Source organism: Cydia strobilella, chromosome 2, assembly GCF_947568885.1.
Source record: "Cydia strobilella chromosome 2, ilCydStro3.1, whole genome shotgun sequence".
Taxonomy (NCBI): domain Eukaryota; kingdom Metazoa; phylum Arthropoda; class Insecta; order Lepidoptera; family Tortricidae; genus Cydia; species Cydia strobilella.
Genome location: NC_086042.1, coordinates 1,896,280 through 1,920,675, shown reverse-complemented (window position 1 = coordinate 1,920,675; position 24,396 = coordinate 1,896,280). Strand labels below are relative to the sequence as shown.

Below are 24,396 nucleotides of genomic sequence, written 5' to 3'. Positions count from 1 at the left end.
TGTAAACTAAACGCAAATCGCTTCAAAAAGAGCATCAACTTTCTTGATTGCGTTTGGTTTTTAGTCTAGGCTCGCATCAACAAATTCACATTATCATATTCATCATAAATATCAAAATAAAATTCTGTCTTATTCGTTTATCATAAATTTAAATCATAACTGCAGCTGTTGTTATTATTCTATTTCGAGTAATTGGTTTTTCACTATCTGAATACATACAATCAAGACAGAAAAGCACTGTTTACAAGCAGTAGCGGTAAGTGCGCTTATTTTAGTTTCTACGTCAGTATATTTTAATTGCTATAAGTAAAATTAAATATATAGGGATCACAATAATCGGTAGAATCAGCGATTACGTCCGTCAATTATCCCTTTACTTCATTATTTCGAATGTTTGCGTTGTATATTACGGCTACGGCAAATAAAGTGTCATACTCAAATCAAAACAACCTGTTTTATAATAACATTAGTCTGGCGGCTTGCCAATTAATCTCCCGAAATAGTGGGCGTGCGGGGGCAGGCGCTCACGTACTACTACTCGCGTCAGTGCCGCTGGAATACTCCAGTTTCGTAATTTATATGAGATCGCAATCATGGAGCGGCAGAACACGGCGTACTCGAGTTTTCATGGCTCCATGCGCAGCAGAGACTCGTCGTCCACCACCGGCAGCGACGCCAGGGAGAAAATAAAGGATTGCTTAAGGAAATTCATAGCATTCATGTTTACACAAGTGGGAGTCGGTGCGCTAGTCGTGTGTTACGCGATGCTCGGCGCCGCGAGCTTCATCCACATCGAGAAGAACAGCCCCGACCAGCAGCTCGAGGACGTGCGCCAGTGGCGGCTCAACACGACGCAACAACTCTGGACGATAGTACAGAAAAACAACATATTTGATGAAGCCGCCTTCAAAACTGGAGCAGACGAAATCCTAAGAGTATACCAGAATAATATATCACAAGCCATACATAAAGGCTACAGTGGACACTCGCCTGAAGATATCTGGTCATTCCCAGCTGCTCTAATGTACAGTTTATCTGTGTTCACTATGATTGGATATGGCAATATTGTACCCAAAACGGTTTGGGGCAAAATTCTAACTATTGCGTATGCCTTTTTCGGTATACCGATTTATATTTTATACTTCTGTAACATGGGTAAGGTGTTGGCGAAAACCTTTAAATGGTTGTATATAACAGCTCACGAGTGCAGCAGACGTGAAGACCCAATGTTTGAAGATGGAGAGCCGATAAAGAGAAAGATCACAGTTCCGTCCACTGCTTGCCTATGGGTTATATCATTTTACATCCTGTCAGGCACTATTATGTTCGGGGCTTGGGAGAAATGGAACTATCTCGATTCTACATACTTCTGTGTTATAAGCTTGTGTAAAATTGGTTTTGGAGATTTTGTTCCCGGAGCCAACATAGCTGATTCAGCGGGAGGCTCTCATGTGAAACTCGTTATAAACTTCGTTTATGTGCTGCTGGGTATGGGCCTAGTGGCCATGTGCTACAACCTGATGTGTGAAGATGTGAGGTTTAAGGTCCGAGAGCTCCGAGAGGATCTCAAAAACTGTTTGGACGACATCACTTTGAAGATAACAGTGTGCATGAATGATACTAAATATTATCACCAGAAAGCTAATAGACAAGTGAAGTGAAAGAAAGTTTCTAGTCTATAGAGTAGTGCCGTTCCTGGTAACATTCCCCATTTCGTATGGGGAGTGTTACCGAGCGAGAAATTTCCCCATACAAAATGGGGAATGTTACCGAGCGAGAAATTTCCCCATACAAAATGGGGAATGTTACCGAGCGAGAAATTTCCCCATACAAAATGGGAAATGTTACCGAGCGAGAAATTTCCCCATACAAAATGGGAAATGTTACCGGGAACGGCACAACTCTATTTTAGTCCAATGTTCCAAAATGAATGATTGAGAAATAAATGAATGAATGACTGAACTTTTGTATGTTCAATCAAGGGCATAAATATATATACATTCCCAAAGTTTCAAAAATATGTGTACGCTTTTACACCTTAGACAATAAAGTCGTGTACACATATTTTTGAGCCGTTTGTCTGTATTGATATTTTTGCCTTCGACTGTTCAATCTAAATTGGATGTGTCAGATGTGTGGAATCGAGTTTTGGAGTATACTAGCTAAATAATTTGCTAACAATTATTGGTGTCACATGCCATTTGTTGGTTATTTTGTAAACTTGTATTTTCTACTTTGTCCATTTTAGTAATAATTAAATAAAAATATTGATTTTTATATTGTTTATTTTTTTGTGCATTTGCAATATTTCTTTGATATTATAAAATAGTATTTAGGTAAGGATAATGATTGGTCAGATTAGCTAAATTAAGTGCAAAACAACCGTGATACCGAAATTGAATACCGGTTAATTTGTATGAAAAATATTATTATTATTATTATTATTATTTAGCTTTATCCCACATTAGTGGTCCCCAAGGGTATAAGCCTCCTCCATCTGTCTCCACCTCTCTTTGTCGGTGGCAACATCCATCCATTTTTTTCCCGCAGCCTGTACAATGTCATCTGCCCATCTTTTTCTTTGCCTTCCCGCTCTTCTCTTTCCAGCTGGGCCTGGCCATTTTGTTACAAGATTTGTCCACCTTTGATCCTGATATCTTGCTACATGACCTGCCCACCTCCACTTTTGTTTCAGACTAAACTGCAGGGCATCTGTTATCTTTGTTCTCTTGCGGATGTCTATATTTCTTGTTTTTTGTATTCTTCTTAAATTTAAAATACTTCTTTCCATTGCATGCTGGCAAGATAGAATTTTGTTCTTCGCTCTTTCCGTGTAAACCCATGTTTGGCATGCATATGTCAAGCTAGGAAGAATGCAGGAATCCATTATGATCTTTTTCATGTTAAGATTGTAATTGCCTTTGAGAATTTCTTTTTGTGCCCAGTATTTCTTCCAGGTTGTGTTTATTCTTCTATCAATTTCATTTTCATTACTGGTTGTTGCGAAAGATACTAATTTTCCCAGATATACATAGTCTTCCACATAATCTATGGGTTTTTCCTCTATTTTGATAGTCTTCTTGTTGTAGTTTGACATGATTTTAGTTTTAGATGCATTCATGTGCAGGCCGATTTTTTTGCTTTCAAAGTCCAGTTCTTGTAGCATTTTTTCCATGTCTTTTGCTGATTCACTAAAGATGGCTATGTCATCAGCAAATCTTAAATGCGTTAGTTTTTTGTTTGATATCCATATTCCTTTTCGATTCCAGTCCATTTTCTTGAAAATATCCTCCAGAACCGCTATAAATAGTTTTGGAGAGAGTGGGTCGCCTTGTCTCACTCCTCTCCCAATTGTGAATGGTTCGCCTTGCCTTTCTAGTTTAACTCTGCTTGTGCTTTTTGAATAAATATTCTTTATTATGTCTATATATGTGTTGTTGATATTATTGTTTTTTAGGGCAAGCAATATAGATGACTGTGTTATACTATCGAAAGCTTTCGAGTAGTCCACAAAAGCTATATATAGTGGCCTATTAAATTCTTTATATTTTTCAATAACCTGTTCCATGGTGTGGATGTGGTCGGTTGTAGAATAGTGTGATCTGAATCCTGCCTGTTCAACCGGTTGATTTCTGTCGATGTTTGGAGCTATTCTACTCAGAATTATTGATGAGAAGAGTTTATATATTGTTGATAGTAGGCTTATAGGTCTGTAGTTGCTGATGTCAAGCGGGTTCCCTTTCTTGTAGAGTAGTGTTATGTTGGATTCACACCACTGGTTTGGTACTTCCTTGTTTTTCAAAACTAGGTTGAACAGTTTTACTAGATATGTTATTAAAATTGGAGCACCTATTTTTAGGGCTTCATTCGAGATGCTGTCTGCTCCTGGGCTTTTCTCAGGTTTTAATTTTTTTATATGTTTTAGGATCTCATTTATAGTTATTTGCTCTGGGATTGTTTCTGAAGTATTTTCTTTATTACAGTTATAGTTAATTTCTTCCTCCTGTAATGGTTTTTTGTAAAGTCCAGCATAGAAAGTTGTGGCATGTTTCACTATATCATCTCTATCCCTAGTTTCTCCCTTTTCATCATTCAAAGATTGTATCCAATTTTTGCAAGTAGCAAGTTCTTTAAAAGCTCTCTTTGAGCTTCTGAACTTTGACATGTTCCTTTCTATTACTGATTGTCTATGGCTATCATAGTCTTTTCGGATTGCCTTATTTGTTTGTTTGAATATCACAATTCTTCTTTAATTTCTCTGGTTCTTGGCTTCATGGTCAATAGTTCATGTCGTCTAGAAATTAGACTAAGTGTTTGATTGGTAAGAACTCTGTGTTGGGTAGTGCTTGGTTTTTTAGTAGATTGTAGACTTTTTGCTATTATTATTTCCAATTTATTACTTAGGGATTGGACATCTTCGGACTCGATCAGTGAATTTTCTGATGTTGTTACATATTTTTCTAGATTTTTAATATAGTTACTTCGTTCTATTACACTCTTCAGCTTGTTGGGGACTGTATTAAACACTCTTCGACTGACTTTAGGTTTTTCTGTATTAAGAGTACATCTTACTAGTCTATGATCCGAGGGAAAGCTTACATTGTTCAACACCTCTATGTTTTTTATAGTATTTGGTTTAGGGCTGAGAATAAAGTCGATTTCGTTTTTTGTGTTGTTATCAGGTGAGACCCATGTCCATCTTCGAGATGCTTTCTTTTTAAAGTATGTATTCATTATAGATAGGTTGTTCTCATATGCATACTGTATTAGGCGTTCGCCCCTGGCATTTCTTTCCCCATATCCATGTTTTCCCATTATGGTGTTTTCTTCTGGTTTGGGATGTCCAATTTTAGCATTGAAGTCCCCGATGATTATTATGTTTTTATCAGCTGAGCTTTGTGCTTCCGATAAGTCCTTGTAAAATTTTGTGATGTCTTCTTCACTTGAGCTCTCAGTAGGGGAGTAAACTTGTATTATTGAGAGGGGTCCATCTTCAAATTTCATTCGTAGTAATGCGACTCTTTCTGATATTCCCTTAAAGCTTAAAATATTGTTCTTTAATGATTTTTGAATGATGAAACCCACTCCATAGAGGCCCTTAGTTTCACCCTTATAGCACAGTATATATTCTGTATGTTCTTCAATAGCACATCCCAGTTTTCTCGTTTCTGCGAGTCCTATGATGTCCCATTTGATTTTTTCTAATGCTTGGTTTAGGTCTAACATTCTTTGTTTTGTTGATAATGACCTTACATTATAAGTGCACACTTTAAGATAGTTATCCTTTTTTGATATTGTTTTCTCTTGTGATTTGATGCGGTTAGTGTTGATGGTGTTCTTTTGGTGTTTAGAATTAATTTTTGTTGATTTTTTGTTGGATGGAGGGTAATAGTCGTCTTCCCCCACGGTGACAAGCCGGGTTGGGGTGCTTAGGTTTTTTGATCTTAATTTGGGTGTTAATGCAGTATTTGTTGTTGGGTCGTTCCGGTGGTATTGGTTCTTTGGTTGCTATAGGATTTTGTCGTCTTCCAAGTCATTGTTAGATCTCCATTGTGAAAATGCATTTGTTTTTATTACTTTATTAGGGTTTCTTGTAGAGCCTTTGTCTGTGCTTGGCACAGTGGAGGGTGAGTTAGTTGGAGATCTCCTCCGTTTTTCATTTGGATTTGGATTGTCCCGTACAATTAGTTTGTCATAGCGCAAATATGCAATTTTTCCTTTGCTTATTTCTTCTTTTGCTTTGATTTTAAGCTCCCTCCTTTTTTCCAGCACGTCCTTAGGGTAATCATCAGTAGCGTAAGTTTTGGCTGGGAGCTTTTTATTGTTTTTAAGCACCATCAGTTTACGCCATTCCAATGTTACGCTAACTAGGATGGGTCGGCTTCTTTCTTCGGATTTTCTTCCTAGTCTTTGGACACTACTAATTTCCCATTTGTCCCAGTTATCAGTTTTGGCACTTTCACTTTGTTGGTTTAGAATGTTTATCACTAGTTCCACGAGTTCGGAGGGGTCTTTCTCCTTCTCCATAATACCATGTAGTAAGAAATTATGCTTCTTTGTTAATTTTTCCAATTTGTTTACTCTGTTTCTAAGTGTGTTAATTTCTAGGTTAAGTTTTGCGTTCTCTTCAAGAATAGGTTTTAGTTTTTCATCGACACGTTGTAGAGCAATTGCCGTTATGTTTTCTGTCAATTCAGCTGTTTGTAATTTTAGTTTCTCATCGAGTTTTGTCAACAAAAGTGACATCTCAGGTGACAGCTCGGCAGCCATTTTGTGGTGAGACGTGAGACACGTAATTTTTGACAGATTTCTGAACGTGCCTTCGACGTTTAGGTTGGCAGTATTGTAGCGGATATGCGGAATGGATGTTTCGGTGACAGATAACCTCAAATCTTTTTGTATTTTTTTTGCCGACTGATTTCACTAAAGATATCGCGTTCTGTGTTGTTATTTATTGTTTATCTAGTTCACACACGATTAATTAACGTTCTTATCAACACTTTCGGACTGATTTTTCTTGTTTATGCACTGATTTCTCACTATTTCACGGGAGCGTTTGACAAGCGTCTTACTTCTTTAACACCGGAACCGGTTTCTGAAAAATATACCGGTATCCAAATACCTATATATTCCTCGACCTTTATTCCTATTTACTTGGGGTCGGCCCTCCTTGTCCATCTTCTCCATTGCACACGATTCGGTATCCAAATACCCTAAAATTCAACATGAAATTTTTACATCTTCACTCCTAAGTATATTTTTAACTGTTGGCCTAACGGCCTATATCAAAGGAATGTCTCACTTGCTGTCCAGGTTGAGATCTGCATCCGTCCCTCACGGAAGTTCGCAGCGATGCGTCGCGACCCCGCAGACATGGCTCGGTGAAGCGAATGGTGGTGCGACTCAGTCGCGTCAAGGTTCGACACAAAATTATTCTACAGGGCCTCAAGGGCTCTTTTACGATCCAATAAAATATTTGGGGCATTTTCTATGGAAAGGGACCTTATTGTCGAGCGTCTACGCCGCACAGCGTCGCGCGGCATTGTATTTATATCGGAGCATCGTTTATAATGGCGTAAGCGCCATCGACAATAAGGTCCCTTTTTATAGATAATACCACACTTACAGTGACCCATTCGGAAAAACATACCTGGCTCGAAAGAACCAGTGCCCTGTTTATCAAAAGCTTGTAGCTTGTAATACAAGCGGAACTCACTTTTTGACAGCAGAAAGGGACTTCCACTTGTATTACAAGCTACAAGCTTTTGATAAACAGGGCACTGGACTCCATTTTAAAGTTAAGAATTAACAAGCGTAAGACAACAATGATACGTACTTGCCTGACCGATATTTAAAGCCCTTTGACGGTGTTTTTGGTATACCATCCGGACATATTTCGGCAGATAACCCTTTTTTTTTATCTTATTTAAAAGCCCGTCAACGTGCTCACTAGCGCCACTGCTAAATAATTGACATTATTTAAAATTACCAGAAAATTACTGATACTTATTCAAAAAAGGGGGCCGCTACGTACTGTATTTTGTATTTAGGTACCTTTTGAATACAACATAATAGTTTTTACGTTGCTGGATTCGTCAATATCTATGCGTCCAAAGTTAAAACGGCCGTTTTTGTTTTGAGTTCATAGATCGACGAATCCAGCAACGTAAAAAATATTATAATGTATTCAATAGGTACCTAAATACAAAATACAGTACGTAGCGGCCCCCTTTTTAGGGTTCCGTACCCAGAGGGTAAAAACGGGACCCTATTACTAAGACTCCGCTGTCCGTCTCTCTGTCTGTCACCAGGCTGTATCTCATGAACCGTGATAGCTAGACAGTTGAAGTTTTCACAGATGATGTATTTCTGTTGCCGCTATAACAACAAATACTAAAAAGTACGGAACCCTCGGTGCGCGAGTCCGACTCTCACTTGGCCGATTATTTAAAAAAAATATCTATCGTTAATTTTAAATTATCACAATTATTTAGCAGTGGCGCTAGTGAGCACGTATAACGGAAATCATAGTAAGGAAACCTGCATAAATCCGCGAAAAAATTTAAAAGTTGGTCAAAACGAATCAATTTATATGGAATTTAAGGTTTATGACTTAAAATCATTAAATAAAGCTAAATTTTGTACTTTTTATAATACAATAACTAATAATCTTAAAATTAACATAAAACTAAAACCTTAATTATAAAACAAATTACAACTAAATTAAAACTAACTACAAAAGTCCCCCAGATCTGAACTCTGCGGAAGGGTGCCCATAATGCTGGCTTCATTCCTCCGCTGAATGGCAATTCCGATCCTTTGGCCAAGGAATGAGCCAGCCCTATCAATTTATTAATTATAAAATCTGGTTGATGTTGTATTTTCCTGTATTCCAGGGGTTAGAGGGGCGCCGCAATGACGTGCTGTTCTCGCCGTGCGCGCGCCGCGTGCAAACACCGCCCGCTCTCGTGTTCTGGGGCGGCGATGTGCAGGTAACGTCTACTGAAACAGCTGTAGTCTTTATTAGTTTTTAGAGTAAACGATTTATTCTCAGCAGAAACAGGTATAAAGTAAAGTGAAAAAACCGGCCAAGTGCGAGTCGGGACTCGCGCACCGAGTGTTCCGTACTTTTTTTGTATTTGTTGTTATAGCAGCAACAGAAATACATCATCTGTGAAAATTTCAACTGTCTAGCTATCACGATTCATGAGATACAGACAGACGGACAGCGGAGTCTTAGTAATAGGGTCCCGTTTTTACCCTTTGGGTACGGAACCCTAAAAAGCAAACTAACAAACAACTATATAATATAACACATTAGGGTCTGGATGAAAGTTGAACCTGAAGAAAACGCGGCATTTTCATAATATCCATAGCAGGAGGCTCGATTACAAGGATTGCATAACTTTTGTACTTTTTATAATTTTCATATTCTAGAAATCATTATAAAAATTATCCAATCCAAAAATTATGTAATCAAAGAGCCGCCTGCTACAGTTTTTTTTTAAATTGGCGCGTTTTTTCAGGTTCAACTTTCATTAGCCACACTCTAGCATCCGCGAAATGATCGCGACTCATCGTGGTGCTATCCTGGCTGGCGAAATCATGATGTGTGACACAACATTTAAATAAATATAAAGACAGCAATGAAATAAACAACTGGAAAAGTAATATCTAATATACTATATGTACAATAAAGCACAATGAATATTTAAAATATAAAATAAATGAATGATGGCGATAAATCTAAAATATCGTGAACGCGACCAAATATTTCACGAATATGTATGGGACAAGCCCGCTCCAGACTACGCGGCGCGAAGCCGCGAACGCGAGTGTGGAGTCGATTTCGCTGATTAGTGAACCAGACGGCTTCGCGCACGAGTGTTGAGGGCCCTACACGCAAAAAAAAAAACATTTATTTCAAGCTGCAAGGCTCATCATCAGTTTTACACATGTCATCAAAATAATAAAAATAAATATAAAATTAAAATTTACAAAATTGGTACCTATTAATAACAATAAAAATTCAAAGCATTATACACTAAGTCCCTATCCTATCCCAGTCTTAATTACATGCCTGTCACAGCAGTGCATGCATCGGTTAACGTTCGCTAAATTTTATTGTACTGTCGCCATCAGATATATCAGAGCGGCCGTGGTGCTCAAAAATATCTCAACACGCAATCTAAAGCCTTGACAATAGAGGCGTGTTCAGATATTTGTGAGCACCTCGATCGCTCCGATATATCTGATGGCGACTGTACCGGAAATTTCATACTTCACTTTCACTGCTCTTTGTTTGGGTGCAACTTGCCCTAGTTCTATAGTTTACTCAATGTTGCAACAGATGGCGCCACCGGCGAGATAGAACGCGCTATCGTTTGTTCAACGTAAATTGTACTAAAGCTTCGCTATTGCTTGGGTTGTTTTGACAATGCAATATTATTGTATGACGATTTTTGGACTGGATTGGCATGTTTGAGCATGGGTAAATCCAAATTGGGAAAATAAACTTATTTATTTAGAAGTGTAACCATGTAACCATATTAGTATCTCTAATCAAAATTTTAGATTAGAGATACCATAGAGTAACTTATACTAGAGCGGTACTGTCATACACACTTTAAAACTAAAAATAAATATTTATAAAAATACGATAAAATGTATTTAAATATGGATAAATGATTTTTTTTATTTGCATTAATTATTTTTATGATTTTGACCCATGTTCTTTCACTGATATGCGTTAAAATTGTTAAATAACAAACGAAACCGTCAACGCCCTCTATACGAGTGTAGGCCAAACTAGTGGCGCCCTCTGAACGAGAATCAAATTTTCTTGATTTTCGAGGCACGTTTTTTCCTTAGACTGTATCCATCTATTACGGAGTTATATCTATGGAGATACCAATATGGTTACAATTTGTATATTTACCGTAAACATGGGGAAAAGCGTTACATTTTGATATGTGACTGACGATCCCGTTCCAAAAACGTCACAGTGAAAAGTCATCGTGACTGTCACGCCTGTTACCCGTGTCACTGCATGATATTTGTGGTAGCGCCTCAGGCGTCATCCGATGTTCGCCACTTCCGAACACTCCCGACTGAACCCGATTAGAGCCGAGTTACAGTCAGTAGCGTCGCGCTCCGCGTTTGTCGTGATTTGAGTAACAGAGATTGCGCTAGGAACGTATGTGATTTTGTAACGTTTGTGAAAAGTCACAGTGACACCTTTTGACGGCGAGTCGCGGTGACAAGTCACAGTGAGGTTATTTATCCACCTACTCTACACTACACAAACTCTATTGAGCTTACTCTAGGGCTATTAGGGTCTGTTTCACAATGTCCAAGTAAAGTCCTGAATAAGCTATTTGCCACTTATCTGACGGATAAAGTCATCGTTGGCGTTTCACAATCTCCAAATAAGCTTTATCTGCTGGATAAAGTGCTTTTTTGTAGCAAATTTTATCTGGCAGTTAAAATACTTTACTTGGACATTGTGAAACAGGCCCTTAGTGTAATATTATCCCATTACTTACCGATCATATTACTTATGACTTTCATAATGTTTTGCAGGACTATCCGGAGATCATGCAGGCGCACCGCGACAATCGGAACTATATCAAGTGGAACCTTGAAAACACGGCTCGCATCCTCAGTCAAAACTTCCCCACCTACCACATCGTAGTCGTACGGCCCTCTAGGTAAGCTAACGAGAGACCTACCTAGGGCCCCAGATAATATGTGTATCAAGTGGAACCTAGAGAACACAGCCCGCATACTCATCCACCAAACTTAAGGTCGATGTGGCCATATCCGTCTGCGGAAATTTCGTACACGAGCGTATTTTTTTGTACAATGTGCATTGCGTGTCACTCTCTCATTAAGCTAAATGTGAGACGCAAATACACATTGGACCAAAGATATTGGACAGATGGAATACCATCCCATAGAGTAACTTATACTAGAGCGGTACTGTCATAGTAAATTTTGTAACCCCAGTAAATTCACTGCCATCTGTCGACACACTTTAAAACTAAAATTGAAGATTTGTAAAAATACGATAAAATGTATTTAAATATAGATAAAAGATTTTTTTTATTTGCATTAATTATTTTGATGATTTTGACCCATGTTCTTTCACTGATATGCGTTAAAATTGTTAAATAACAAACGAAACCGTCAACGCCATCTATACGACTGTAGGCCAAAACTAGTAGCGCCCTCTGAACGAGAATCAAATTTTCTTGATTTTCGAGGCACGTTTTTTCCTTAGACTGTATCCATCTATTACGGAGTTATATCTTTTTTTGACCATCCACAGAAGCGGCTACTCATACTCATTTATTCATAAAGCCAATTTACATGTCAAAGAATAAAATTAGAATTACAGTTAAAATGTAAATTGAGATCAAAATTAAAATCTAACTTAATATTAAATATACAATTAGGTATAATTAAAAACAAACGCTTCTATTCACATGTCAAAAAAAAATGATGATGTTTGTGTGTATAAATTTCCTGTTTTCTGGGTTGTTATTTCACTTGTCCTTAAATAAGTTGGCCTTAAGAGGTAACATTCCCGTTGTGGTTAATTTAAGCAGACCCATTGCTACAGGTTCAAAAAAAAAAGAATTTAATAGCATGATGATGATTTTTGTCAGGATCGAGTATAAGAGCTTTAGTTGCTATGACAACTTCGTGCCGAGCAACAACGCCGGCGTGCCCGAGCACACGCCCACGCACAGCGCGCTGCTACACCTGCACAGGTACTCTACTAGCAGACTCCACTACTACAGCTGCGGCTACTCCACCTGCGAGTAGAGCAACCACCCCGGCGTGCCCGAGCACACGCCCACGCACAGCGCGCTGCTACACCTGCACAGGTACTCTACTAGCAGACTCCACTACTACAGCTGCGGCTACTCCACCTGCGAGTAGAGCAACCACCCCGGCGTGCCCGAGCACACGCCCACGCACAGCGCGCTGCTACACCTGCACAGGTACTCTACTAGCAGACTCCACTACTACAGCTGCGGCTACTCCACCTGCGAGTAGAGCAACCACCCCGGCGTGCCCGAGCACACGCCCACGCACAGCGCGCTGCTACACCTGCACAGGTACTCTACTAGCAGACTCCACTACTACAGCTGCGGCTACTCCACCTGCGAGTAGAGCAACCACCCCGGCGTGCCCGAGCACACGCCCACGCACAGCGCGCTGCTACACCTGCACAGGTACTCTACTAGCAGACTCCACTACTACAGCTGCGGCTACTCCACCTGCGAGTAGAGCAACCACCCCGGCGTGCCCGAGCACACGCCCACGCACAGCGCGCTGCTACACCTGCACAGGTACTCTACTAGCAGACTCCACTACTACAGCTGCGGCTACTCCACCTGCGAGTAGAGCAACCACCCCGGCGTGCCCGAGCACACGCCCACGCACAGCGCGCTGCTACACCTGCACAGGTACTCTACTAGCAGACTCCACTACTACAGCTGCGGCTACTCCACCTGCGAGTAGAGCAACCACCCCGGCGTGCCCGAGCACACGCCCACGCACAGCGCGCTGCTACACCTGCACAGGTACTCTACTAGCAGACTCCACTACTACAGCTGCGGCTACTCCACCTGCGAGTAGAGCAACCACCCCGGCGTGCCCGAGCACACGCCCACGCACAGCGCGCTGCTACACCTGCACAGGTACTCTACTAGCAGACTCCACTACTACAGCTGCGGCTACTCCACCTGCGAGTAGAGCAACCACCCCGGCGTGCTACTGTGTTTCGCGCCCCGCACTCTCCGTCTCGTTTTCTCTTAGCGTCAAACGAATAATTGTATCGCGCGCGGTCTCTCGAAAATCCAACGAAACGGTCAACGCCAACGTCGTGGACGATAGTTGATCCATTCAAATTTCAACTTTACTACTTGCCGTTACTTTTGTTATTTTTCTATGTTGCTACTGCTTAACCACAAATTAATGGTAATTTAATTCCTTGTGTCGAGGTGATGGTAGTTTATTTTACGAGTATTTTTTTTGTGGTGGAAGTGTGGGAACATAATTTATAAAAAAATACAAATAGGTTCAGCAAGTTTGTGTATTTATTTGTGCAGGTTACTGCAAGAAGTAAGTAATCAAGTGAAGAAGATTCCCGAAGAGGAGTTACTGGCGGGCCTGGAGGCCGCCGCGTCCGAGGACCCTGAAGATTTCCACGTAAGATGACACACGAATACATGAACGGCCTCCTAGCCGAGTTGGTAGTCTTCATAATCATCATCTCAGCTGAAAGACGTGCACTGCTGGACAAAAGGCCAAGGATCTCCACAACGAACGGTCATTCGATGCCCTCAACCAACAGTAGTCTTAACAGTATTATTACCTTTCATTCGTCATCCTTCTTAGGCTAAGCTTTTTACAATATGCATGTAAAAGTAAAATATAATGGAAAAATATAAGCATGGTTAGCGGGCAAAATTGGTAACACCGGCAACCCAAAGATGTGGGTTCGAGTCCCACTTTAGCCAGAGTTTGATCATCGTTGATTTTTAGGGTTCCGTACCCAAAGGGTAAAAACGGGACCCTATTACTAAGACTCCGCTGTCTGTCACCAGGCTGTATCTCATGAAACGTGATGGCTAGACAGTTGAAATTTTCAAAGATGATGTATTCCTGTTGCCGCTATAACAAATACTAAAAAGTACGGAACCCTCGGTGCGCGAATCTGACTCGCACTTGGCCGGTTTTTTCACTGTGATTGACATCTGCATATACAATTTATAAATGATAATCCTCTCTTACAGACTATTTCGCCAAAGGAAGGCAGCTCGAACGGCGCGGCGAGCCCGGCCCCGGAGACACTCGAGCCGTGAGTAGGTTTAGTTCCAATGAATGTCGTCTGCGGTTTCAAAATTACATTTTTAGGGTTCCGTACCTCAAAAGGAAAATAAAAACCGACCAATTGCGAGTCGGACTCGCGCACCGAGGGTTACGTACTTTTTAGTATTTGTTGTTATAGCGGCAACAGAAATACATCATCTGTGAAAATTTCAACTGTCTATCACGGTTCGTGAGATACAGCCAGGTGACAGACAGACAGACGGAGAGCGGAGTCTTAGTAATAGGGTCCCGTTTTTACCCTTCGGGTACGGAACCGTAAAAACGGAGCGCTTAGGATCACTCGTGCGTCCGTCTGTCACAGCCTATTTTCTCCGAAACTACTGGACCGATTAAGTTGAAATTCCGGGTTAAAGAATTTTTATTTTCTCAAAAAGACTCAATGGTACACGCGCTCAGACTCAATGGTACACAATGGACGACCGCTCGCACAAAAGGAACAAGGGCTTTTGTTTAACAGATTACCAGGCGAAAAAGACATTTAAGAAGATGCAGATTCGAATTATACATCAAGGCGGTTTTTTTAGAAAGGGACCGGGAAACGCGAAAATAGATATATTATCTGCCTCTTTATCGCTCGAATATGCAAGTGACAGAGGTTAGAAAACGAAATTTCGATTTTCTTGTTTCGCGGTAGACCCTCAGATTGTGATGGATTATGGTAGTGGCGCCCCCTACGCAAAGCTTCGCGTAATATTCCCTATTTGTAAATGCTCTGTCTATTTTTTATTTCATTTCATTTTATTTATTTTCCATTCAATCAGCACTAACAGCTAAACCTTACGTGCTAATTGGCATTATAATTATTACTTAATGGTTAACATGCATTAATTGCTAAAAACAAAAAAAAAATAGACATAGACATACAAATTTAAGTAAATAAGATTTCATTAATAACCCGGAATAAATGTCATATACAAAACACACATTTCACATTTTTGTTTTTTTAGGGTTCCGTACCCAAAGGGTAATTGCTATTACTAAGGCTCCGCTGTCCGTCTGTCCGTCACCAGGCGTCTCATGAACCGTGATTTTCACAAATGATTCTTTTTCTGTTGCCGCTATAACAACAAATACTAAAAAAGTACGGAACCCTCGGTGCGCGAGTCCGACTTGGTCGGTTTTATCTAGTTGTTTTTGCAACTTTTTTATATCACTACAATAATTTAAATTACTGGTTGTCAGGTCGACGAGCAGTCTGTGGTGGCGACCGAGCTTAGCGCTGCAGGACTCCAAGTTGGCGCTGGTGGGCTTCAGTAAAGGCTGCGTGGTGCTCAACCAGCTGCTGTACGAGTTCCACTACACGCACACGCTCACGCCTGCGGACACGCAGGCCACAAGGTTCACATTTATTGTTTACTAGCTTTTGCCCGCGACTTCGTCTGCGTGGACTTAGTAACAGCAGCTAAAGTAAGTATAGCGCCTGAAAAAATTCTCATAGCAATCTAAATTTGAGCATATTATGCACACAAATTAGCAGGCACTTCGTTAATTATCTCAATTCCACCCCGCTTTTTACTTTCTTAAGGGATGATTTTCGGGATAAAAACTATCCTATGTCCTTCTCAGGGACTCAACCTATCTCTATGCCAAATTTCATCTAAATCGATTCAGCGGTTTAAGCGTGAAGAGGGAACACACAGACAGAAAGACAGACAGATTTTCGCATTTATAATATTAGTATGGAAGTATGGATTTATTTAAGTATACATCTGTAAAGCGGGACTTTGACTATCATTTCTGACTTTTGTATTGCTTTAATACAATGGCACAGAATAAAGTATTATCATACAGAACGGCCACGCCCCGCCCCGCCCCGACTCGAATGCCCTCGCCCCGCGACACCAGATTGACGGCCGTTTGCCGACCGCTCAGTTCTGTTTTTAAGCAACTTACTCACACTATGACGCATGCCGCGTGTACAGACGTGCCGTTCACACATAGAAACGCAAGTGATTGTTAGGGTTCCGTACCCAAAGGGGTGTCACCAGGTTGTATCTCATGAACCGTGATAGCTAGACAGCTGAAATTTTCACAGATGATGTATTTCTGTTGCCGCTATAACAACAAATACTAAAAACAGAATAATATAAATACTTAAATAGGGCTCCCATCCAACAAATGTGATTTTTTTGCTGTTTTTTTCCGTAATGGTACGGAACCCTTCGTGCGCGAGTCCGACGAGGCGGTTTTTGATGTATAGCGTGTCCGCCCTGTGACAATGGGTCCCATATAGACATTTGATCGATTAGTACCATTAATTAAATTTTGTCATCTAGCCAATTGTATGTGTATATGTGTCACAGGTTCATCTCGTGCATCTCGTGGATGTACTGGCTGGACGGCGGGCACGCCGGCGGTCGCAACACGTGGCTCGGCTCGCGCTGTCTACTAGAAACCCTCGTCAGGCTCAGTTAGTATATGTGACGTTCCACGGGAAAAGGTACCTTGTGGCGGCTGGCGCTTATGCTGTTATTAACGACTTGAATACGCCGCTACGCGTCGTAAGCGCCAACCGCCATAAGGTACCATTACCCGTGGGACGTCACATTTTATATGTGTGTACACCATAGAGTAACTTATACTAGAGCGGTACTGTCATAGTAAATTTTGTAACCCCAGTAAATTCACTGCCATCTGTCGACACACTTTAAAACTAAAAATGAAAATTTATAAAAATACGATAGAATGTATTTAAATATAGATAAATGATTTTTTTTATTTGCATTACTTATTTTTATGATTTTGACCCATGTTCTTTCACTGATATGCGTTAAAATTGTTAAATAACAAACGAAACCGTCAACGTCATCTATACGACTGTAGGCCAAAACTAGTAGCGCCCTCTGAACGAGAATCAAATTTTCTTGATTTTCGAGGCACGTTTTTTCCTTAGACTGTATCCATCTATTACGGAGTTATATCTATCTTTGGTGTACACTGAGTGGATGGCCATGTTAACTGTCGTATACATAGATGGCGTTGACGGTTTCGTTTGTTATTTAACAATTTTAACGCATATCAGTGAAAGAAAATGGGTCAAAATCATATAAAAATACTTAATGCAAATAAAAAAAACCATTTATCCATATTAAAATACATTTTATGTTATTTTTATACATCTTCATTTTTTGTTTTAATCGTGTGTCTATAGATGGCGGTGAATTTACTGTGGCTACAAAATTTTCTATGACAGTACCGCTCTATCCTCTTTGGTATGACGTGTTTGTCACTTCCCTTCGATGTCATTATATGCGGATTCCACTGTAATTAGTAGCAAAGAGGATATAATAGGATAGAGCGGTACTGTCATAGTACATTTTGTAACCACAGTAAATTCACTGCCATCTATCGACACACATTAAAACTAAAAATGAAAATTTATAAAAATACGATAAATTTATTTAAATATGGATAAATGATTTTTTTATTCGCATTAATTATTTTTATATGATTTTGACCCTTCTTTCACTGATATGCGTTAAAATTGTTAAATAACAAACGAAACCGTCAACGCCCTCTATACGAGAGTAGGCCAAAGGCAGTGGCGCCATCTGATCGAGAATCAAACTTTCTTGATTTTCGAGGCATTCTGTCCTGAATACTGAAACGATAAGATATTAAAATATGGCGACTAAACTCACGTATAAGTCTGAACTCACTCAATCGAGGCTCATGGAATGTTTTTTGGTCGTACAAAATATCAAAATTAACATATGTCGCTAACGCCATCTATGGACCTCGTGTTGAATTATTGTCTTAGTTTCTTTTCGCCACTGAAGGCGCAGGCTGTTAATCTTTTAATATGTCAATGAATGAGTCGTCATAGTCCTTGAGGGATCACCTTCAGTCTCAAACCCACCCACTATCAAAGATAAGCCAAAAGTCAAATTGCAACAACAGTTCACACTATTCCCCTCTAGATGGCGTTAGTAGTCTCTCGATTTCAAAGTACTTTCTACATATTTTATCCTCTAGTTGACTACAAACAAACTTGCTAATACAAATTTTGATTGAATAAAAAAAAAATAATGGAGTGAAAGGTCTTTTTTAGAGGTACCAAAGATAGATATAACTTCGTAATATTCCTTAGACTGTATCCATCAGTCTAAGGAATAAACGTGCCACGAAAATCACGAAAATTTGATTCTCGATCAGATGGCGCCACTAGCTTTGGCCTACTCTCGTATAGTGGGCGTTGACGGTTTCGTTTGTTATTTATAATTTTAACGCATATCAGTGAAAGAACATGGGTCAAAATCATATAAAAATAATAAATGCAAATAAAATAATCATTTATCCATATTTAAATACATTTTAACGTATATTTATAAATCTTCATTTGTAGTTTTAAAGTATGTCGATAGATGGCAGTGAATTTATAGTGGTTACAAAATGTACTATGACAGTACCGCTCTATCTTATTCTATCCTCTTTGCTTTAATGTATGATATCTATTTCAGTTTATAATTTGTAGTGAAACAAAACATTAATAGTGTGTATAGGGATGATGACACATGTTGAATTGTATAAGAACATCTAGTTAAAATAGATAGCAAATGGGCAATTTATAACAATAATGTGGATATTAAAATAATATATGGAAATAATACAAAAATACAGGACTTGAAAGTTTCAAAATTTAAGTAATTTTTTAACTTTCAAAAAGGAAAAAAGTAAGGGTTCCATTCGATTCCTTACATTTTATCCAAAAAAAGATTGTATGTCAGCTATATACATAAACGCAATATTTCAGCGACAAAAACGCAATTTTCTTGTTTTGTCCATACTTCAAGATGGGCTCTCATGAGCGTCACGTTCACATATAGTTTTGTTAGGAGCGTTTCGCGAGTGAAGTACGACTGTCGGACTTTGACTATCATTTCTGACTTTTGTATTGTTTTTAATGCAATGGGTCCCATATAGACATTTGATCCTAAAAACAAACCTAGAATTCTTAAATGAAGATGTAACTATATGAAATATAATGTAATGTTATTAACTATGAAATATAATATAATAAAATATTTAATATGTAATTAATCGTGATGTAAAATGTAAAAATATGTAATCTTCAATCGTAAGGTAAATTTAACAATATTTAATCTCCAATCGCAATGTAAAATTCCATTTTAATGTAAATTTAATAATATTTGATCTCTTATCTAATGTGAAATTCAATAACATGTAATATAATCTTTAATTGGAATGTCAAATTTAATATATTATGTATTGTAACCTATAATCGTGTTCCTTAGCTACTTATTACTAATTACTTAGTTAGTAAGTTACGTAGATAAGAATGTAGTTAATTAGTGAGTATTAAGTTGCAGTGCCCTACAGGGTTCATAGCTGATCAAAATTATTATGTAACATCTTATTATGTACCTATGAAGGCAATAAATGACTGAATACTGAATACTGAACCTGATCCATTGATACCATTAATGAAAATTTGTCTCTTGTTTGTGCAGACGTGGAGATCTTTGTGCACGTGAGCCCGTACCAGGTGATGGACGACGCGCGGCCGTGGATCGGCAAGGAGGAGCGCGCCTTCACCGCCATGCTGAGGAACTTGGGCGCAAATGTAACTATTACTCTGTTAATTCATTTACTGCGGTAGGCTAAGTTTTTTTTTCTAGTCGACCGTAATGGTTAAATTAAGATTTCGTATACCAAATTGTAATTGGGTACTTTTCACGTATCCCAACTCAACTATTAATATTCATTTCGATACGGTTTAGTCAACTATAATGACATTGAACAAAATCGAGAAAAAGACTGTCTAAAAATTGAATTTAGCGCGGAGCAAGTACCAGGGCGTCATGAGTTACGAGGAGGTGTCGTTGACCAACCCGCTGGGCGGCCGGGCGCGTACGAGTATGAGAGTATCGCGGTTGCTCGCGTATCTTAGCTGAATACTTTTGGTTTGTTTACCTATATGATCCTACTAGTTTAAAGTATTATTTTTGTTGACTCGTAAAAAAGGATTGTATACAATAGTGATATAATCAATCTTTTCAATCTCGTACCTGACTTAGGCAACTCAGCAAGCTTCATTGCTTAAACACGGTACTCGACTGAAAAGCTCTCCATTATATCACGGTTGTATAAAATTCCAAAAACAATTACAAAATGATTATACAGTGTGGAAAAAATTAAGATTATTTTAAATTCGCTTGTCTCGCCCGGGAATCGAACTGACAAAACAAAATCCAAATAATAAACAGTCGCTATTTTATTCTGCTAGTCGACTAAGAAACATTAAATCTTCAGGTTCATGAGATACAGCCTGGTGACAGACGGACAGACAGATAACGGAGTCTTAGTAATAGAGGGTCCCGTTTTACCCTTTGGGTACGGAACCCTAAAAAACGCAGTTATTTTGTTCAGATCCACCGCTACCTGCACTCGGACGGCACGCCAGTGACGCTCCTCACACACTTCAACGTGCTGAGCCACTTCCGCGGCCTGCAGGCCTCCGCCGGCGCCGGCGCCGGGGCTCCGCACACCGACGAGGACCCCGACGAGAACACCAAATAGAACATACGTGCTTACAAATCAGGGACCGGATTTTTGCAAAAACTTCGAAATAGCCACATTTTTCGAATAGGGGATATTACTGCAATGTTCTGCCACCAGGGTGCAGCACTAGCCTTTTTAATATTAAATACTGTGTGAATAGAGTAACTTATATTTAACTTTTTAGTAAACCATAGACGAACTGCCGGTAGGCCTCCAACAAGATGGAGCGACGACCTGGTGAAGGTCGCGGGAATTCGGTGGTTGCGAGCGGCACAGGATCGGTCGGAGTGGCGAGCCTTGGGGGAGGCCTATGTCCAGCAGTGGACGTCTATCGGCTGACATGATGATGAGAGTAACTTATACATACCCTTTAACAGGTTTTTGACAAGTTTTCAGAGATAATAAAATATGACATTGATGCATCAAGGCGGTTCGTTTACAGAGGACCTACCGGGAAACGCGGATCCGAAATTTCGCTATCTGCCTCTTTATCGCTCGAATATGCAAGTGACAGAGATGCTAGATAACGAAATTTCGATTTTCTTGTTTCGCGATAGACCCTCAGATTGTGTTACTGGCGCCATCTACGCAGTTTCGCGTAATATTCCCTTTTATTTTATACTCGAAATACAGGACTCAGTTATGTATTTAGGTAACGACTTCGTATTATTAGATTGCCTAATTAGAAAATAAATAATTAACAAAAAACGAAAATCCCGTCCACGATTTTCATTCCCATACAAAAAATACCAGTAAATCCCTGATCCCTGTTAAACCTTGTTTGCTTAGAGTCGACGACTGGCGTGTGACCAAAGAGAAATGAAAAGACAGTCGCGACACATGTGACATCTAGTGTCGAATAGCAGTACTGATAGTTCCGCTACTTGACGCTAGATGTAGACTACGAAAGTAATAGTTTTTTTGGTAACAAAACCGATGTATGAAGTGAGCACTCGTGTCTTCTTAATTCTCTTCGGCTTGACACCGTCGTGTTTTTTTGTGAAATGAGCACGCGTTTTTCTTAATTCTTTCCCATTTCTGTTGTATTGTTTCTAACCACTCAGTACCTAAAGAGTAAAAAAAAACGTTCCTGCTTAGTACAAAATGTTTACCTCTACCTGAACGGGGTTGGCAACTGTCAATGGTTTGCAGAGATGGCGCCATCATAGCTTGCATTTTTTTCTATGAGATATGGCTTAAAGCTAGCATCCAGGGCATAAAATTTCATTTAAAAAAATTGACACAATTCTAGGAATTGACATGGCAAGCTATGCTGGCGCCATCTGCTAAACACTGACCGGCCAACCCCATTGCAGTTATTTAATTTTAATCGAGGTGGGAGATTATGAGTATATTATAAGAATTAATTGTATTTCAAATACTCGTAACTAAAACCGCCTAAATGAAACATTTCTTTTGATTAAATTTGTATAAAATTTAATTTAATTTTACAATACTTGTAAACAAGCAGGCTAAGTAGATTATTTTTATCAAAGATAGATATAACTCCGTAATAGATGGATACAGTCTAAGGAAAAAACGTGCCTCGAAAATCAAGAAAATTTGATTCTCGTTCAGAGGGCGCTACTAGTTTTGGCCTACAGTCGTATAGATGGCGTTGACGGTTTCGTTTGTTATTTAACAATTTTAACGCATATCAGTGAAAGAACATGGGTCAAAATCATAAAAATAATTAATGCAAATAAAAAAAATCATTTATCTATATTTAAATACATTCTATCGTATTTTTATAAATATTCATTTTTAGTTTTAAAGTGTGTCGACAGATGGCAGTGAATTTACTGGGGTTACAAAATTTACTATGACAGTACCGCTCTAGTATAAGTTACTCTATGATTTTTATCTAACACCGGATATTGTTAAAATGATGAAAACAAAATGATTTTCCGTAATTATATGACAATAGGGTATTTGATTGTATTTAAATTAAATTATTTCACACCATGCATGAAATAAAGCACCAGATAATTATTGGAAAAACATATATAGCAGTTATTTTTAAACACGAAATCTATTTAATAAATCGGATAGAAAATTAAAACTAACTCAATATTAGTCACCGATTCTCATTCGATCTTCAATATATACTTTAACTAAGATTCAAGCATAGAGTAACTTATACTAGAGCGGTACTGTCATAGTAAATTTTGTAACCCCAGTAAATTCACTGCCATCTGTCGACACACTTTAAAACTAAAAATAAATATTTATAAAAATACGATAAAATGTATTTAAATGTGGATAAATGATTTTTTTTATTTGCATTAATTATTTTTATAATTTTGATCCATGTTCTTTCACTGATATGCGTTAAAATTATAAATAACAAACGAAACCGTCAACGCCCTCTATACGAGTGTAGGCCAAAACTAGTGGCGCCCTCTGATCGAGAATCAAATTTTCGTGATTTTCGAGGCACGTTTTTTCCTTAGACTGTATCCATCTATTACGGAGTTATATTTATCTTTGATTCAAGTAAACTTATGAAGTTATGAATTAAGATCAGAAAGCTCATTCAATGTAACAATGAACGTTTTTACAAGCTTTTATTTAACTTGCAATGTACCTATGTAAGTATGTATGAGTGTGAGTAAGTTGCTTAAAAATAGTACTGAGCGATCGGCGAACGGACGTCAATCTGCTGTCGCGGGGCGAGGTCATTCGCATCGGGGCGGGGCGGTGCGTGGCCGTTCTGTATGATAATACTATTACTCATTCTGTGCTTAAGTTCTTATCCAGACCCGAGTCTTTTGTAAAGACTTGAGTCCTATAAAGAAATTATGTACAAAGTTTTCTAAAACGCATCATTCCTCCATATGAAATTAATGGCTTAGGTACACATTATTAAATAATTCCTATTGAGTCTTTTAAGTTGCACTTAAAATACAAGAAAGTACTTGACTCGAGACATAACGAAAGCTATTAAAACCCAGTGGCGTAAAAACGACTCGATACATATATGTATGCATATCCATTATTAAAATGTTAATATATAATTAACTTATGATATGAAAAATAAAAACTGTAAAAGAACTTAGTTCGACTTGAAATAAGTTTCGAATAACATAAACGTCACAATTGATTGTTGTATTTTAGGAAAATGATTTGCGACACACACAATATGATTTATGTTGTCATGATCTCACAAAGCACTAAATGTATTTTCATAGTGAATAAAAGTAATATTTTCATTCATAGAAGTATTTTTTTCTAGACCAGCACTTCAATTTGTCAATTAAATGACTGCCAGTGATATCTATATCAACTTAAAGCCTGACCAGGAATATATGATCACGCGCCATGTTGCGGAATTTCACTGGAACTAATTTTTTCATACTATACTGAACTGTCACCCTATACATGCACAACAACAGCGCCCTCTTGACAATGATCATATATTGCATTATTACTGGTTACCGTCAGGTTTTAAGCGAGGTTTAGACTAGC

The 24,396-nt window shown here is 38.8% G+C and overlaps 2 protein-coding genes across 3 annotated transcripts; both read left to right on the top strand.

Annotated features, from left to right (window-relative positions):
• Positions 1-83: 83 nt before the first annotated feature.
• On the top strand, positions 84-22,494 carry LOC134749936 (mitochondrial protein C2orf69 homolog). Of its 2 annotated transcripts, XM_063684961.1 has the most exons (11): positions 84-256; positions 6,814-6,917; positions 8,397-8,492; positions 11,083-11,210; positions 12,171-12,275; positions 13,623-13,722; positions 14,310-14,374; positions 15,589-15,744; positions 16,710-16,816; positions 19,878-19,990; positions 20,797-22,481. In XM_063684961.1, the coding sequence occupies exons 2-11, from the start codon at positions 6,891-6,893 to the stop codon at positions 20,944-20,946; spliced, it is 1,047 nt and encodes a 348-aa protein (XP_063541031.1). In that variant the 5' UTR covers positions 84-256; positions 6,814-6,890; the 3' UTR covers positions 20,947-22,481. The 2 variants fall into 2 exon arrangements, with proteins under 2 accessions (XP_063541031.1, XP_063541041.1); XM_063684971.1 differs by lacking the exon at positions 6,814-6,917 and having other exon boundaries at positions 20,797-22,494.
• Positions 319-2,163, top strand: LOC134749926 (TWiK family of potassium channels protein 7). Its single transcript, XM_063684949.1, has one exon. It carries the CDS (start codon positions 594-596, stop codon positions 1,659-1,661), a length of 1,068 nt encoding a protein of 355 aa, XP_063541019.1. The 5' UTR covers positions 319-593; the 3' UTR covers positions 1,662-2,163.
• Positions 22,495-24,396: the final 1,902 nt, after the last annotated feature.